The sequence below is a fragment of the Daldinia childiae genome, assembly GCF_008694065.1.
Source record: "Daldinia childiae strain JS-1345 chromosome Unknown Scaffold8, whole genome shotgun sequence".
NCBI classification, from domain to species: Eukaryota; Fungi; Ascomycota; class Sordariomycetes; order Xylariales; family Hypoxylaceae; genus Daldinia; species Daldinia childiae.
In genome coordinates this window covers 80,618-96,802 of record NW_022984649.1, presented here as the reverse complement: position 1 = coordinate 96,802, position 16,185 = coordinate 80,618, and the positions used below count along the sequence as shown (strand labels likewise).

The window sequence follows — 16,185 nt, the reverse complement described above, 5'->3', positions numbered from 1 at the left end:
GACCATCCAATGTGGGGTGATCTCATAGTAAGTGGCATAAAGATCCCTTTTATTATTAATCCCGTCATTATTATCGAAAGTAACAATCATTGACTTCACATAGTGGTCATATCCAAGCCGTAAGGACATCTTAAATGATAGCGATCATACTATCTAAAGAGGCAGCAGATGGTCATCGCATGAGAAGCGACCGTGCGCCCCGGGCAGTGCGATTCGATTAGAGGAACAGGTAGGATTGAGGATATTTACAGATTAATATTGAGCCCAATGGCCGTCATTGAATTTTATAGTTGTCCCATGCCCGGCCTGTTCACCGATTCAGTAAATATGCTTCTACCTCTTAGCAAGATATGAGTAAAACTTTCGTCTGATGTACGGCGACATCTTCCAGATGGATATCTTCCGTGAATTTTCCCAAGTCTTTTCCGCCCCATACATCTCTGATTTTAACATCGGTGCTGTTACATAATTGGTCCAGCCCTGGTAGGTTTTGCAGCTTCAAGTCAACGTTTGCCGTCTCTTTACCATAGTTGAGAACGAGCACAACATATTGGTGGCTCAGTGGACCTCCCCACACCTGTATTGACCCCTCGGTGGATTGGTCAGGGATGTAAGCGGCGGCAACGCCCAATTCATCTTGAGATATAGCGATGACCTCCTTATTCAACAAGATCGCAAGCGATGATTCCGATATGTTAGTAATATCAGCACCGATAATCAATGGTGACTTGAGAGCAGCCCAAAATGAAAAGTGAGTTTGCTCTTCAAATTCGTTCATAGTGTTCGTGCCGATTTCCAGCATGTCCATATCAGCTATTAGCATGCGTTAGCTATGCAACTCTTCCCAAAGGCTCTGTATTCTCTATTATTTCTAGCTTACCCCAAGATCCTGGCTTCTGGAAAGGAGAGATCTCTCTCATCTTACGAATCATCGTTAGAACACTTACACCTGCATAACCTGTGTTCAGGCAGTATGCCGTCTGACATACGCCAGACTTGTCGGATGCAAATGATGCGTATATATCTCCTGACATACGGTAAGAATCGGCAATCTGATCAGCCCAATACCAAGGGAATTGATGACCCCATTGGCACAAAGCATAAAAGATCTCCCTTCCGGATTCTTTTAATGCCTGGCCCATTTTCTGGAACCGTTCTTGACTGGAGATGGTACCAGCTTGAAAGCCACCGCAATTATCATATTTCAGATAATCAACTCCCCAGGACGCATAAGTATACGCATCCAGCTCCTCATAACCCCAGCTACCCGGGTGAAAGTCGCAATCGTATATACCGGAATCACTAAATACGAAACGCGATTCGTTAGTTGTGTGGGTGCGTGCTTGTGGAAACAGATCTTCGTTAAAAAACAAACCTATATATACCAAGTTTTAACCCAAGATCATGGACATGATCAGCTACACCTTTGATTCCAGAAGGAAATGTTGACACATTAGCCTGCTGTTGTCCATTTTCTGCCCTTGTGTGTGCTTGCCAACCGGCATCTATCATTACATATTCATACCCGGCGTCTGCTAGACCTAGCTTAACCAGGGCGGCTGCGGTATCTTTGATTAGGCTTTCGTTTATCTTGGCCTTGAATGTATTCCAAGAGTTCCATCCTGTTTTCAATGTTAGAACGGCCAGTCGTAAAGTATCGAGTCAACAGCAATCTACCTACCCATTTGTGGCTTCGACGCAGCTTCTACGCCAGCAATAAATAAGACCTGGAAAAGTAAAGGGATCATGTTAATGACTTCTCGATGTAATTAGTCAAAGTCAATGAATACATGGGTCGGAATAGCTGTGATGAATAGATAATTTACACCCAGCCCATACAGCCTCAATATTACCAAATAACTAGACTCATTTTCCTTACACTTAGTTATAAGTTATTATGTTTGGGTATCCAGGTCAATGCCAGCGGTTCTTAAGATGGATACATACCCCCCACTACGGGCACTTACAGGTATCCAGTTCCCCGGACGAAACGCCGAAAGTTACCCCGATACAACTTCGTCAGTTATCTTGGCGTATATGCGCGCTTGAATTGCACACGCACTAGAAGAGAAGAGCTTCAATTTACATATCCTCGTAGACTACTTTATAGGTGATTTATTCTCAGAGCAGCGCCTAATAATTATTAGTTCTAATACGGAGTCAACTTCGGTCACAAATGAGCAATGTACAGTCTTAGGATCTTCGTATATTTATTGCTTAACTGTCTAGTGTTTGCTGAAAGCAATGACAGGCTTCCCCTATCTTATAGAGCTACACCCGAAAACTTATATGAGCCACCAAGGTCATCCGACTCTATTTCCTTGCTTGAGTATGTGAATTCGAGGAGCGATCTCAGCATCCTTACACGAATTCTCTCGGAAAGTGCAGGTAAATCTACTATTTCCAAGGTCCCAATGCAAGGCCATATCATTCTAACCTAATAACAGGCTTCACGCAAGCTTTCAACACCATACCTACATGGAACTTTACATTCTTCGCCCCTTCAGATACTGCATTCAACCACACCGGGGAATATTTCAATACCTTTGCGGGAACGCCGAAGGGGAAATGGTGGCTTGGGAACTTAGTACAGCATCACTATATCCCGAACTCACAACTGAGGGTTTCTTCATTTTCCACGAACTACACTCGAGTACAGACAGGAACGTTTCTCTATGTCGGGGCACAAGTCGTCGACAAGAAGCTCGTGCTCAATCGAGCAGCTACTGTGACTGAAGCAGATATCCCCGTGACGAATGTAAGTATATAAGGTGGATTACGACGTGACTGGAGATGTAAAGCAAGACTAATCATGTAAACCAGGGTTTGGTACATATAATCGATCGTATCATTGACCCGTCAGCCATGATATTTGAAGCGGATATCGAGAAGACGAAGCAGAGCTTTATTGCTGGGAGCTGCTCAAATCCCGATCTGCCATATTGTTAAGGAGACTTATATCTTTCACCTAGGGGATGAAGTTGATGAGATGTAGAACAAAGGTTGATAAGTATCTTTATGAATGTCGATTGAACTATTAAAATGAAAATAATCCATATAAGTTAATGGTTGACATCTCACGAAATATGATGCATCATGATGGCGGGGTTAAATTGGTCTTATGGGTATAGTCCAAACCCCTGAACACATCATTTTAGGTAAGTTAACATAGAAATATTACTATCACGGTATATTAGGGGATAGGTGATGCTTTCGTTAAGTAAAGCTTTGAAGATAGCCAAGGCGTACTAACTCAAGCCAACGTGAACCCCAGCCGGTTAAATTGGAGTTATTCGGGGAGAACCACATCTTCTCCGCAATGTGGACAACTCCATACGCTACTAACGATCTATGAATTTAACCGCGTCGTTAACCAGATTCCAGCAATGTCTTGACCATGCAGAGCATGTCTGGATACCAGGACCGCGGGTCCACACTTAAATGCTATGATACTATCGTAGTCTTAGCCCCAGGGCGCATGTTAAAGAGATTGGTGGAAAGTTTCAATGTCTTCTCTATCCAGGTTCTTGGACCGGGGATATCTCCATCATGGGATTCTTGGCCGTCTGGCCAACAGCTCTCTATGACAGGGTAAAAGTATTACGAATTTCCAATTACAAGGCCTCTTAGGCAGTATATAGTAACATGAGTTGGCCTGCCATAGTCGAGTTTCTGTAGTTCATTAAGAACTAACTAGGCCTCCTTGTTGCTTTATCGAGTGAGTTTTGATATAATCCGAGTCTCGCTTGGTGCCTAGTTCAAGATGCGGTTCTCTACTACATCTCTCCTGGCGGCGACTTCGTTACCCCTCGTTGCGGCACAGCTAGATTTGTATGCGAAGAAAACCGGTCTAAAGTACTTCGGGGCAGCGACTGATTCTCCTGGCCAGAGAGAGCGCGCTGGCCTAGAGGCAACATACCCGCAGTATGATGCTATCATAAGAGACACGAAAGAGTTTGGCCAAACTACGCCGACAAACGGCCAGAAGGTATGTTATACCACGAATCGGCTACCCTCCGTAAGGCACCAGTGACTATTTCGCCACTAACACATTCTAGTGGCTGTTCACGGAACCAGAGAGAGGAGTATTCAATTTTACGGAGGGTGATATCGTAGCCTCGATCGCTGCGGAGAGCGGCCAGTTGTTGCGGTGCCACACTTTAGTCTGGCATAGCCAACTCGCGCCGTGGGTTGAGGAAGGAAAGTGGACCCCTGAGGAACTGCGCTCGATAATCATCGAGCATATCACACAGGTCATGGGTCACTATAAAGGTCAGTGTTATGCGTGGGATGTGGTTAACGAAGCACTCAACGAGGACGGAACATACCGCGAATCCGTATTCTATAACGTCCTCGGCGAGGAATTTATCAAGTTGGCATTCAGTACAGCGGCGAAGATTGATCCAGATGCAAAACTGTATTATAACGACTATAACGTGGAGTCACCGGGAGCTAAGAGCGAGGGGGCTATCCGAATTGTCAAGTTGCTACAAGAGGCAGGGATTAGAATCGACGGGGTCGGAATGCAAGCTCATCTTGTGGCAAGTAGAGCACCGACGTTTGACCAGCAGGTCGCCGTCATGGAATCGTACGGCGCTCTCGGCGTGGAGGTGGCTCTAACGGAACTAGATGTTAGAGTTGAGACACCGGCAAATGAGACCAGCATGGGGTGGCAAGCCGAGGTTTACAAGAACGTATGTGCACTATTTTTCCTTCTCTATGCCGTGCTTCTGCTAACTGTGTTACTTAATAGTCTGTTAGTGCGTGCGTGCAAGTTAAGGCATGCGTAGGCGTAACGATCTGGGACTTCTACGACCCTTTCAGTTGGGTTCCAGCTGTATTTCCGGGCGAAGGAGCGGCACTACTTTGGTTTGACGACTTCACGAAGCATCCGGCCTATTACGCTGCTATCGAGGGGATGAAGAACAAGACTGGGAATTACACTTCTAAGACAAGAAGGCGTGCGGTAGAGATCAAGAGGAGTAGTCAACTGTATTAGGATACCCATTCAATAACTGCGGTAGTATTTATAGAATGTGCTGTTATATGATAATGGTCTTTCTCAAGAGTCCTTCATAGTCGTGATGCTAATTCACGATGATGATCTAGCATCGGGAGAGTTGGACGTCTAGCGCACATGTTAGGATGTCTGCAGATAACTAAGTACTAACGATGATATATGTTTCTTAGAGAAGCTGCTGCTCCTCTTCCAAGGAAGCAACGCATGTAAAATCACAAGTATCTTCTTCGTTAGTTGATGCAGATCTCCTAATCAAAGTTGTGTTAGTTCAGCTATCGTCCGATCTTGTCTCCTGCGGCTTCTTCTTCCTTTCGCAGTATCAACGTCGATTTTCCACCTAAGATACAACATCACCCACCTCATACCTACATCATAGCTGAAGCAAAAATGCGCCTCCTGAATACGGCAATCTTCTTTCCTACACTGATTACCATGATCATTCCTTCATCCCATACGTTTCCGGTTGGTATCTCGGTCCCCGAAGGCGTCAACGCGAGACATCATCGTGTTCCCTTTCGAAATTTCAGTCGCCACCGCTGGTATAATATCAGCAGAGGGATTAACGATCCTCAGATATTCTGTCATGATGAATTCCAGCCGCCTATCTACACCAGTAAGTGTATCACGGTTCGGAATCGAGCCAATATAGTTTTGGGTTTCGTCTATGTTCTAATCGAGCTTCTTACTACTTACTAACAATACCCGTGCAAATTTAGCGGGCGACAAAGACTTCGGTGGTCCCGGCGTGCTTATATGGAACCATGACCCGAAAAGCCACGGCGCTACTAACGGGACCATGTTCTTCTTATACGAGAGCAACCACGACTTTGTTCCTTATAAGTACACAGTCGTAAGCTCCCTTGAGATAGCTATACCTTTAAATATCCTAAAGGGGGCAGGGCACTGATAAGGATCGTGTACTTTCTTCTAGATCCCACCTTGGTCGTCTGTATTCGTTGCCGTATGTCCAAATTTTCGCGGGCGTATTGTGCGAGGAGACATGATGAATTTTGATAGGAAAAAACATATGTTAGGGACATGGGCCGAGATTAACTGGCACGCCAACGGATCTGGGACGGCATGGGGAGACATCTCACTGCTTCAAGGCAATGATGGGGCCGCGGTGATTCAGTCTCTCGACGGGCTTAGTAGGGCGAAGGGGTTCACGATGGACCTTCTATCCGATGCGCCAGCGAACGTGTTAGCGCAGAAGGCGACGGGTTCGTGGTGTCTCGACAAGATCATTGGGCAAGACGCGAACAACGCGACGAGGGAATGGGAGATGCAGTTTCTAGATCCGTGGAATGTGTATTTGGAAGACGACATCGACCCTGTAATCAATTCGAACAACGGAAGGTTCCAGGTCACCTTCTACGAGGGTATCATCTAGAAAAGGTGATTAATTCTTGGCTCTCTTCTATTTCGTCTTCCGTGGTTCGCGGGAATTGCGTATTTCAGGGGGCACATCGAAAGAGACGAGAGAAAAAAAAATATGTATTAGTTATATTAAATATATTTTTATGCAAGATGGAATATTATATTTTGAAGTTTAATTACATGCACATTTAGTAATGATGTATTTGCGCTTGAAGGAGGTAAATCTGTAAAGTTAGGTTAGGTACCTAGGTACATATGCATATGGCCATGGATGTCAGCTGGCGTCAGCCGTTTTGCCGGTCAAGTCGGTCACATAAATTTAACTGTGGTGGAAGTTACACGTAGCAAGGGTAAGACATGGGAAGGAATAGCCCCCCCCAACTTCTAATAATAACGACTTATAATTATGATATCAATACTTTTTTTTCTTTCTTTTTGCATGGGTTTTGCTGAGCCAAGAATCTTGGAAGAGCGCAACTCAGAGTCGCATCCCACAACAATCCTGACCCCCCGTAATCCAATTACTTGGGATTTCCCAGCCTTACGTTTAATGCTATTTGTGCGTCGACTTGCGAAAAGTTGTCTGTGCCGAATTTCCGCCTCCTCAGTGAAGAAGTTCTCACGATCCATCTTGCCAAGGCGCTTGAGCCTGAATTATACATACTGAACCATACAGTAGCATTACTACTGTTTTCGTACATGTTTTCGTACATACAGCCAAACAAACAGCTCTCGATTCTTGGTCAACTCGTCATCTCGTTCCTGTCACCTCTTCGGCGATACCTGCAGAGACTAGAAACGGAATGGGCCTCTTTTACTCGTAGTGCCAATACCCTTGGCATCGATTACCTCATCGTCTCATCTTATACATCTTATAGTTGTAACTCATCACCATGAATTGAAGTCGTGTGCCTTTTCTTCGACAAGTCGAGTGAGAGCGCATATGTAGACTAAGCACCCACCTGGGCTATTCGTCTTGGTCTTATTCAAGATGGCATCGCCATCTCGGAAAGTTGTTGTCTTAGCTATCTGGTACGTGTGGCGCTACCTACCTATGTTTCTCGTCCCATTTCTCTTGTATAATTCCAATTAATCCAAACCCAAATAATTGACTCCCAGTACCTAGTATTCTCAGTTTAAGTACCATCTTTGTCTGGTCCCGATATTATAAAAGCGCAGCCTTCGGTACGGCCCGCCTCTCTTCTTATCTTGGCTTAAGGACACCACCTCAAGCTTACATCTTGTATAAACGCGCATAATGTTGACTTATATACAAACTAGAGCGACCTTTCCACTTTTCCATCTTGACCTTCTTGTTCTCTGGTCTCGCCCTCTCCGCCTATGCTAGATATATATTGCGCTTCGAGTCGAGTTATGCACCGCTGGCCGACGGAAATGCCTTATCTAAAACCTTCGCCGGGATACTGAAGTCCTCGCTTCGGCTTCGCTTCCTCTCGACATCTTTCGCGCTATTGCTATTCTGTCTCGTTGCCCGCACTATCTTGTATTGGCGGACTATTCGTACCATCCACTGTTCGTGGGACGGACTTCAGGTTTGCGCCCAATCCTACCCCGCAATAAAATATCTAGAATCAATCACTGATCCCTATTGACAGTCGTTTCTCCCCTTCATCCTCATAATATACGACGTCCTCGAGCTGCGACCTTTACATCTACCGAGATATGGATACGATACGCAAGCGGGAGATTCGGGCGCTTCGGCCTTCATAAAACATGGCTTGGTTGCGCTGTTCTGGGGCTTGGCTGCTACTGATACCCTCCTCCTTTCCGAGCGCACGACTGGCGCAATATGTCCTGGCGGAACGCACATCGAGCGCTTCATACCTCTTGCTCAGCTAGTAACATTGGCCTTGGACGCTATATTCATATCTCAGGTTAGGAAACTCCGGCAAAGCAACGAGGCACAACCAAAGACGTGGCATTTTCTAGGCACTTTGTTTCTAAGTTCGGCGGCCGTCTTGACATTCTTGGCCGTTTGGTCATCAATTGACCGAGCCAATTTTCAATGGAATGTATTTCTCACTTGGCTCGCTGTTGGTGACCTGATTATTGATAGTATAGCTGTGGCAATAGCTATAATCTCGGCCGTCTACCTCCTTGGCTACTTCCATACTACACTAGTGAGCCTACTACTCACAACTACGGGTATATTCGTGTACATACAATGGAGGATTATGGATGGAACCATGATCAAGGTCTGGTCCAATTGGTGGGGTCTTGTAACGGGCATTTGGCTGTTTCTCGGGGCAGGCATTTTGTTTCGGTTTAGCAAAGCCATCAATTTTCAGCTACAGTCAACCGGTGAGGGTGTTATATCTAGGAATCGATATGGCCTCTACGCCCTCTTAGCCTTTTCTCTTGTCTTTTGCCAAACAGTTTTCATGAGCCCCGGTGGGTTCCGACCTACCCCTGGCCCTATCATTGCCAATGCCAGAAGCGAGTCGGATGTATGGATAGCTGGGGCTAGGAAGAGCAAGTCGCTAAAAGAGGCCGTCTCGGAGTATAGAGAGCGCTATGGTATGCCACCTCCTCCTGGCTTCGACAAGTGGTATATATTTGCAACTTCGGTCAAATCTCCAGTAATCGATACATTTGACCAAATTCACGCTGACCTCCTCCCCTTTTGGGGCACTGTACCATCTATCCTTCGTCAGAGGACAACTCACCTGCTTGAGCACCCGTCACTATCTATGGGAGGCATCATCATTGAGGGCGGCAAAATTGATATATCGCCGCACATCCGCGGTACGCATCGATGGATGATGGATGTTACTAAGGACATGCTCGAACCCTTTGCACAATGGCTCCCAAACATGCAGCTTGCCTTCAATCTCGATGACGAGTGCCGCATATCCGTCCCCCTCGACCGCATGAATGCATATATAGAAGAAGGAGTTAAGGCCAGGGCGAGGTTGAACGCAAAACAGAAGTTATTGACATTCAGCAAGGACCAGGAACCGCCCTGGCCCAAAGATTACTTACAGGCAGACGAGAGCATCTGGGAGGAGAAATCACCGTGGTTCTTGGACAGATCCAAACGACAGATCTTTTACGAATGGATTTCACCAACTTGTCCTGCAGACTCTCCGGTGAATAAGTATCGTTGGTGGAATAGAAAAGCAGAATGTCTAGGCTGCTCTGCTCCGCATATGAAGCATGGCTTCGTATCCAATTGGACGTTGTCTGGTGACTTGTGTCATCAGCCCGACCTTGCGTATCTGCATGGTATTCTACTATCGCCGTCTGCTATGGCACCTTCGCATACGCTATTCCCCGTCTTCAGCCAGAGCCGGTTATATAACTTTGCCGATATATTATACCCGAGTCCTTGGAACTTCGGCGAGAAGGTCGAGATCGAGAACAATAGAAGCATTCCCTGGAATCAGAAGCTGAACAGCGTGTACTGGCGTGGCGCCTCATCTGACGGCTTTGCCATGCATGGTGCCTGGCAGACGTTTTTGCGGGCCAGGTTCGTCCAAATGGCTACTAAAGCAAAAATGTCCATCCAGGCGAAGTCTCTCTTTAACCTAATTCACACCCCAAGACGTATCCTTTCCACCCCACGCTCTACCACCTCATCATCCCCCTCTTCCTCTCAAGGCACACCCGCCGTAGATAATCACCTTTCCGTCAATGTCTCATTCGTTGGAAATTTTAATCGCTGCGACGAGCGCGACTGTAATGCTGAGCATACCACCTTCTACGGCTCATCCACAGCTGAACCACCACCCTCTCTCGATTTCCAGGAGCACTGGCGTCACCGCCATCTTATCGACCTCGACGGTGCTGCCTTCAGTGGCCGCTTCCTGCCGTTCCTCAAATCTGCTTCTCTGCCGTATCGTGCAGCTCTCTTCCGCACTTGGTGGGAGGAACGTGTCCACGCTTGGAGACACTTCGTACCATTAGACGTGCGACTTGGTGATCTCTGGGGCGCCGTAAGCTATTTAGGCGGTCCTGGTCTAGCTGACGCCGACGGAATCGCGCAGGCAGGGCGGGACTGGAGCGCCCAGTCCCTTCGAAAGGAAGACATGCAGGTTTACATGTTTCGGTTACTGCTCGAATGGGGACGGCTGTTAGATGATCGCAGGGAGGATCTTGGATTTGCTCTCTGAGCGAATAGGGGAAGTAACAGGAAAAGAAAAGTTGGCTATGGATAATAATACGGAGACTGTACACATAAACGGATGGACTGGGCTGCTAGTGTTGACTGCTTGCTGCTTCTTTAATGTATGATTTTACGCTTGATACCACAATAAGGACGGATGGCTAGAGGGATGTATACGTACCTAACCTAATATATGATATCGCACGATTAATAGCTAAGAATATTTCCATCTCTATATGCAATTTTCACGGTATTGACAAATTAGCACATGTTGATCAAGACAGAAGATATTTTGCATAAAGTATTTAAATCAGAAGTACCCTAGGCTAGAAAGCCTTGCAGGAATATAGATAAATAAATTGTTCATCAAATTAATTAGGCTAGCTCCCGTCTCTGCACAGAATAACGAGGCTATCTATTTATATCTGAGAATATAAAGATAAAAAGGGGGAGAGGGAAGAAGAGAAATATGTATGACGGGTGTAGGTGGAAAACTAGCAATTAACTCCCTCTTCCCAAGCCTATTTTATCGCCTTCAAGAGTCTATATTTCCTTTCCCATTTCGTGATTAATTCGTTCCAAAAGGTTTCTTCTGCGAGCCCATCTGCACTAGATCGAGCTGCCTTTAAGGTTTTTCTTACGCCTCCTATGTGCTCCATGCTCGCCTTTTCGCCGAGGGCGGCTTAATAAGACATAAGAAATGGATCGCGGCAAAGCTATCCTGGCATCTCTTCACAAGTCCAACATATACACAATAGACTTGCTCAATATCAATACGCCTTGTGGTATGTAGACAATAATGTGACGGCTAGGCTAAGGCGAACAGGGAGATAAATGGATGATTCAGCGACACTCGTCTGCTCGAAAATTCGTTTAGGACTTTCCGGCGTCTCGAATCTTGGCCATCCACGAATCAATTTTCTCCTGCTGGTCCGGTCTGCTTCTAGTCTCAAAGACCTTCTGGATTTCTGCAGTAGTTTTAGCACTAAGCAGAGATGCCTCTGTATCCAACAGCAAGGCCACGGCTGCACGGACTAGGACGGCATCTCCTTCGAAGACATACACGTCCCATATCCGAGTGCATTCGTCAAGACTAAAGCTGCGTGTAAAGCAAGATGTAAATATGTCACCCAGATAACTATCGGGCTCGAGGAGGAGCTCTTGGTTGGTAAGATGTTCGTGGAGTCGCGGTGATTTCGTGGCTAGAGTCTGAAGAAGCAAGTTGAATGTAGACGTCTTGGCTCCTACATCTGAAGCGTAAAAAGAGAAGGGAAGAGGACGGTTCAGAACATTGGCTAGGGCAATAAAAGCAGCAGCGGGCGTGGGAAGGTTGAGCAAGAGTATTGCCGCAATGGTCTAATTAGCAATATTAGTACATAGATATTTAAAATAAGGCCAAAAGAAAGGAAGTAAAACCATAGGACTCACATTACAACCGGATACGTAGCCGATATCACTCCGGTACATAGCATACGCGCGAAGGACGTCGATGAGACTCTTGTTTAAAGGAGCACCGGCTTGAAAGATCTTCAGGTCAATCCAAGTCTGCTCCTCCACATCCGCTTGAATTTGCGCAAACCAGCCCATCTTGCGCTCATCCTCAGTTTCAGGCTTTCCTTTTGTAGAGCGCTCCTCAACCTCGCACGCCCTTGCTAAGGCTGCTTGGAACGACGCTTCGGTTAAACCCAGCTGGTTTCCTATAGCGCGAGACCACACAGCACCTCGGCTTCGAGGTGCTACGCCTTTCCACCATAACTCCCGAGTTCGTCGCTCGCGAATAGCAACGTCCCATCTTTTCAAGATGTCGTCTTCCCACACTTGCATGAGTGCCTTGGCAATGTTGTCCTTGTTACGTTCCTTCTCCTTCCTTGCGGCCTCCCGCTTCTTGTCCGCCTCAATACTATTTGCCATCATCCTCTGATATTCTCTGATGTGCTTCTTCTCTTCTGCAGGATCCTTTGGTGGTAGCCAAGACGGTCTTGTTCGGGAGAGAACAGCCTCCTTCTCCTTAGAGACGGGTAGAGGGTCAATCATAATATTAGTCCGCCTGAGAGGAGGAAGTTCAGCAAGCGCTGATTTCACCCGTGGTTTTGGCGCCGGACGGACATACGTCGAATTACAAACGCCATGCTTATCAAGTTCATCTGCGTGCTCCTCCAATTTCTCGGTGAGGGCCTTCGCTTCAGGGCTCAATTCCGAAATAGCAGCAGTCCAGCTCTTGGCACGACCCTTGGCTGACGAAGACGCTGACGATCGTAGCGAATCCGTGGACGGCGAAGAATCCATCCTCCAAGTCGGAGATTTTAGAGAACCTTGATGAACCGCAACCGGCGGCGTGCCATTGCCCACGCTACGAATCCGATCTTTTGTTCGTCTTTCAGGAGAGTTTGAGGTCGACCCTGGACGGCTAGCCGACCGCTCGGTGGGGGGACGAGGCGATAAAGGGACATTATCAAGTATAAGATCGTCGGGGATGTCATCATCATCGTCGTCGCATTCTTTTTCTAAATCGATTGCCGACTTTGGCGTCCGGCCCGTCTGCGAGCTACTCCGTCGTAGCTTGGGCACTACTAGATTATTTTCTGCAGGGCTAAGTGACCGGGCTGAAACATTGGAGCTAGGGCTTCGTCGGCGACGGGGTATGGCCATGGTGGAAGCAGATCGTACTAATAGACCTCGTGCCGGCAATGGGCCTGCTTGGGGTTCGGGGCCAATGCCTGTGCTGATATTACGGGTACTAGTATCGCGAAACTGCGGTGTCAGTGTTGGGGCTCCGGGACGAGAACCTGAAAAGGACTGAATGGCGCGCAATTGTGGTCGCGGGCGAGCTAGATCACGAGTCTGAGGATGGATCTTGGGACCGACATGCTTTACAGAGGCACGAAGGTCAGAGGCAAATGAGATGCTATAGGGATTCGGATTCGGAGCCGACTTGGCGTGAGTGTCGCGGAAATGAGAATGGTCAATTGAGGTAACGTCGTCATCAAGGCCAATCTCCTCGAAATTGGCAACGTTTGCAGCGAGGCCGTCTTCGCCATCGTCAGAGTTGAATGATCGTACAGACGAGGCCCTAGAAGTAATAGCGGACGAAGTCATGCCGGGCGGTGATCCAGGACTCGGAAGTGCGAGGTCAACCCCGTCTAAGTGTCCTCCACCGTAGGTCATGATCGCATGATCGAGCATCGAGTAGTCGGGTCAGAATAAAACGGTGCGGAAGAGGTAGTCGAATAAAATATTGATTATATCAGTGCCCAAGCGTATGTACACAAGGCGATTATTATGTATGCGTCACCGGCGTTTGGATACAGAAACGAAGCCGAAGCGGTTTGTCCTCGGTACTGAAGGTGAATGATCCGGTATTTTGTCGATTTGTTACTTGAGGTCCGTCCGATTTCCAGATAGCGACTCCAGACGAAGGAATTAGAGGCCAGCAGGGTAGACAGGAATAGTAACAGTAGATACAGAAACTGGAGTTGCCTTAATCGCGTAAGGCGTGCGCAGGGACGAAGTATGATAGTATATCGCGTTTCGAAAAATCCCAAATTCGTTAACTAAATTCGCTGTAAAGGGAAGGCCCCCTGATCTGCAGCGACACTGTTGTGGTAGAAGTGAGATGCGGCTTGTCAATTGTCTCACGATCCTAGCAAGGATGAACCCCTAGATGGCGGCACGGGTGTGTCGGATATCAGATGATTATAAAAACTTATAGATTATTGATGTTGCTCTCCGTTATAGGAGACGAGTATTTATAAATGAATATAATACCCTAATATTTCGATTCGAGGAAAACGAGTGTGTTGGTAACGTTGGTGATGATGGTTGAATATAATCACCAAAGAGAAAGGTTAGATGATTATGTCCGGAGTATATGTGCAATAGTACTTCCGACGTTCCAGTGCTGGTCAATTAGACTTGTCCGAGAAACATTACAATTCAGCTGAGAAGTCTATATGTGCAGAAGCCCTTAGGTATGTGTAATTAATATGCTCAGTAAGGGTTGAGGCTATAGTGCTACTATGCCAACGCTGACACGGGATGTCTGGCTGGGGATGCTCGCAGGCGATGCGGTACAAACGAATGATGAAATCGAATATATAGAAATGAGCGAATACGTGTATTCCGTAATGTGTAATAATCTATTGTTTGAATGAGTGGACGAATATCAAGGAATCTCTTCCGATATACTAAATAAGAACAATACGATGTAGCTTCCTCGGGGATAATGAACGGATCCTCCTAATGCGGTAGGAAAAGAAGTAACAAAGTTGGAACTTGGAAGAAGAAAGGGAAAGTTCAAGGTTGTAAAGTTGATGATGATGCTGTGGTTGCGAGATAGTAAAGATAACGCATTGCAACCTGGGAACCTTAGCTAGTAGCTTTGGCGCCTTCTGCTAGCTATGTACATATGTAGGAGGGAGCCTAGGAAAGCGCCGAACACTTCTAATTTGCTACTTGATAACCCCCCTCTCCACCACTAAAAGCTTGCCCCTTATAAACCCCCCGGCGCGAAGGACAAATTCTTGCCGGTGCGAGAATAAGGAGAAAAGAAAGGGGTCCGTTTATAAGCGGTAATCAGGAGATCAACCAATAAGACTTTAGTATTAAGAAGCCTTGTACCTGCTAGTTGAAAAGGCTAGCATTATATTGGTTTAATCATGAATGGAAGTCTCTGAAACTTGCAGGTATCATCTGTGTACCCCCTAATAATTCTTTATATACACCGCTCCTTTACGTACCTGGGTATATTTATCAATGGGAGTGCATTTCTTGATCTTATTAGATTACTTACATCTTACCTGGGTACATATCCTGATATCGCATCCGCAATAGACAGCCTAGGATGGATTTGGTTAGTTCCGTATCTTCAAAACAACGATGCACATAACCCAGAATAGATTGAAGACTTAACACAATTACTATTACTTTTCCGATAGATATATACCATCAACTAATTGCTTTATTCACATAACAAAGTTGATCTTGTCTGTCGTTTATTTTAGCCTACGAGGTACACAGCTATACAACATTTGCATCTACATCTGGGTAAATGTACATAAACAGAGAAACATGGATAAAGGTTCAATATTATGTCTTACCTATAATGTCTTTAAGCTATCGCATGCAGGTACAGGTCCAGCTAAGCCACTTGAAAAAAAAAAAACCTGTTGGCGTTTCATCACTTCGGGTCTACCGCATCTGCTCATCTCCGCAATTCCACACAATTAAGCCTCATTCGTTACCTTTAAAAGCTCCGACCACAAGCAAACATGGCATGGCATGGTTAAGCCGTATCACAAAATAAAATAATAGAGATAGTAACTATAGGTATTTTTGTACCTACATAATGGCATACTATGGGCATTCCTCCGGAAACGAATATAGAAAATGTTTCCATCTTCTCCTGCGCGCGGGCCGAAGAAAGCATAAAACTTGATGGATGGGTTTCAACTCATGCGCCTCGTGTCATTGTAGGATCCTCAAAGCATCCAAACATACCATCCGATATACTGTGGTATGCAGACTCCGCAAAAACAAAAAGAGAGAATAAGAACCCACGTGCTTCAATCATACATATCTCCTAAATCAACGTCTCATCCCAGTTGATCACAACATACCCCGCGTTAGAGATACATGTAGTCAATGCTTATATGTACATCTCAGG

At 46.2% G+C, this 16,185-nt stretch overlaps 6 protein-coding genes across 6 annotated transcripts; 4 read left to right on the top strand and 2 right to left on the bottom strand.

The window, feature by feature from the left end:
• Positions 1-340: 340 nt before the first annotated feature.
• On the bottom strand, positions 341-1,748 carry GL218_06817 (uncharacterized protein; the record flags this gene model as incomplete). Its single annotated transcript, XM_033583546.1, has 4 exons — positions 341-813; positions 881-1,302; positions 1,376-1,622; positions 1,682-1,748. 4 exons carry the CDS (start codon positions 1,746-1,748, stop codon positions 341-343), a joined length of 1,209 nt encoding a protein of 402 aa, XP_033432919.1.
• A 435-nt stretch (positions 1,749-2,183) lies between these two features.
• GL218_06816 (uncharacterized protein) lies at positions 2,184-2,949 on the top strand (the record flags this gene model as incomplete). Its single annotated transcript, XM_033583545.1, has 3 exons — positions 2,184-2,388; positions 2,448-2,758; positions 2,824-2,949. 3 exons carry the CDS (start codon positions 2,184-2,186, stop codon positions 2,947-2,949), a joined length of 642 nt encoding a protein of 213 aa, XP_033432920.1.
• Positions 2,950-3,763: 814 nt separating this feature from the next.
• GL218_06815 (Endo-1,4-beta-xylanase D) lies at positions 3,764-4,999 on the top strand (the record flags this gene model as incomplete). The annotated part of the gene is made up of 3 exons (XM_033583544.1): positions 3,764-3,988; positions 4,059-4,694; positions 4,754-4,999. The coding sequence occupies 3 exons, from the start codon at positions 3,764-3,766 to the stop codon at positions 4,997-4,999; spliced, it is 1,107 nt and encodes a 368-aa protein (XP_033433230.1).
• Positions 5,000-5,452: 453 nt separating this feature from the next.
• GL218_06814 (uncharacterized protein) lies at positions 5,453-6,410 on the top strand (the record flags this gene model as incomplete). The annotated part of the gene is made up of 3 exons (XM_033583543.1): positions 5,453-5,633; positions 5,737-5,870; positions 5,952-6,410. The coding sequence occupies 3 exons, from the start codon at positions 5,453-5,455 to the stop codon at positions 6,408-6,410; spliced, it is 774 nt and encodes a 257-aa protein (XP_033432918.1).
• Positions 6,411-8,799: 2,389 nt separating this feature from the next.
• On the top strand, positions 8,800-10,530 carry GL218_06813 (Beta-1,2-xylosyltransferase 1; the record flags this gene model as incomplete). Its single annotated transcript, XM_033583542.1, has 1 exon — positions 8,800-10,530. One exon carries the CDS (start codon positions 8,800-8,802, stop codon positions 10,528-10,530), a length of 1,731 nt encoding a protein of 576 aa, XP_033433229.1.
• Positions 10,531-11,396: 866 nt separating this feature from the next.
• GL218_06812 (TBC1 domain family member 12) lies at positions 11,397-13,706 on the bottom strand (the record flags this gene model as incomplete). The annotated part of the gene is made up of 2 exons (XM_033583541.1): positions 11,397-11,879; positions 11,952-13,706. The coding sequence occupies 2 exons, from the start codon at positions 13,704-13,706 to the stop codon at positions 11,397-11,399; spliced, it is 2,238 nt and encodes a 745-aa protein (XP_033432968.1).
• Between the last annotated feature and the right edge of the window lie 2,479 nt (positions 13,707-16,185).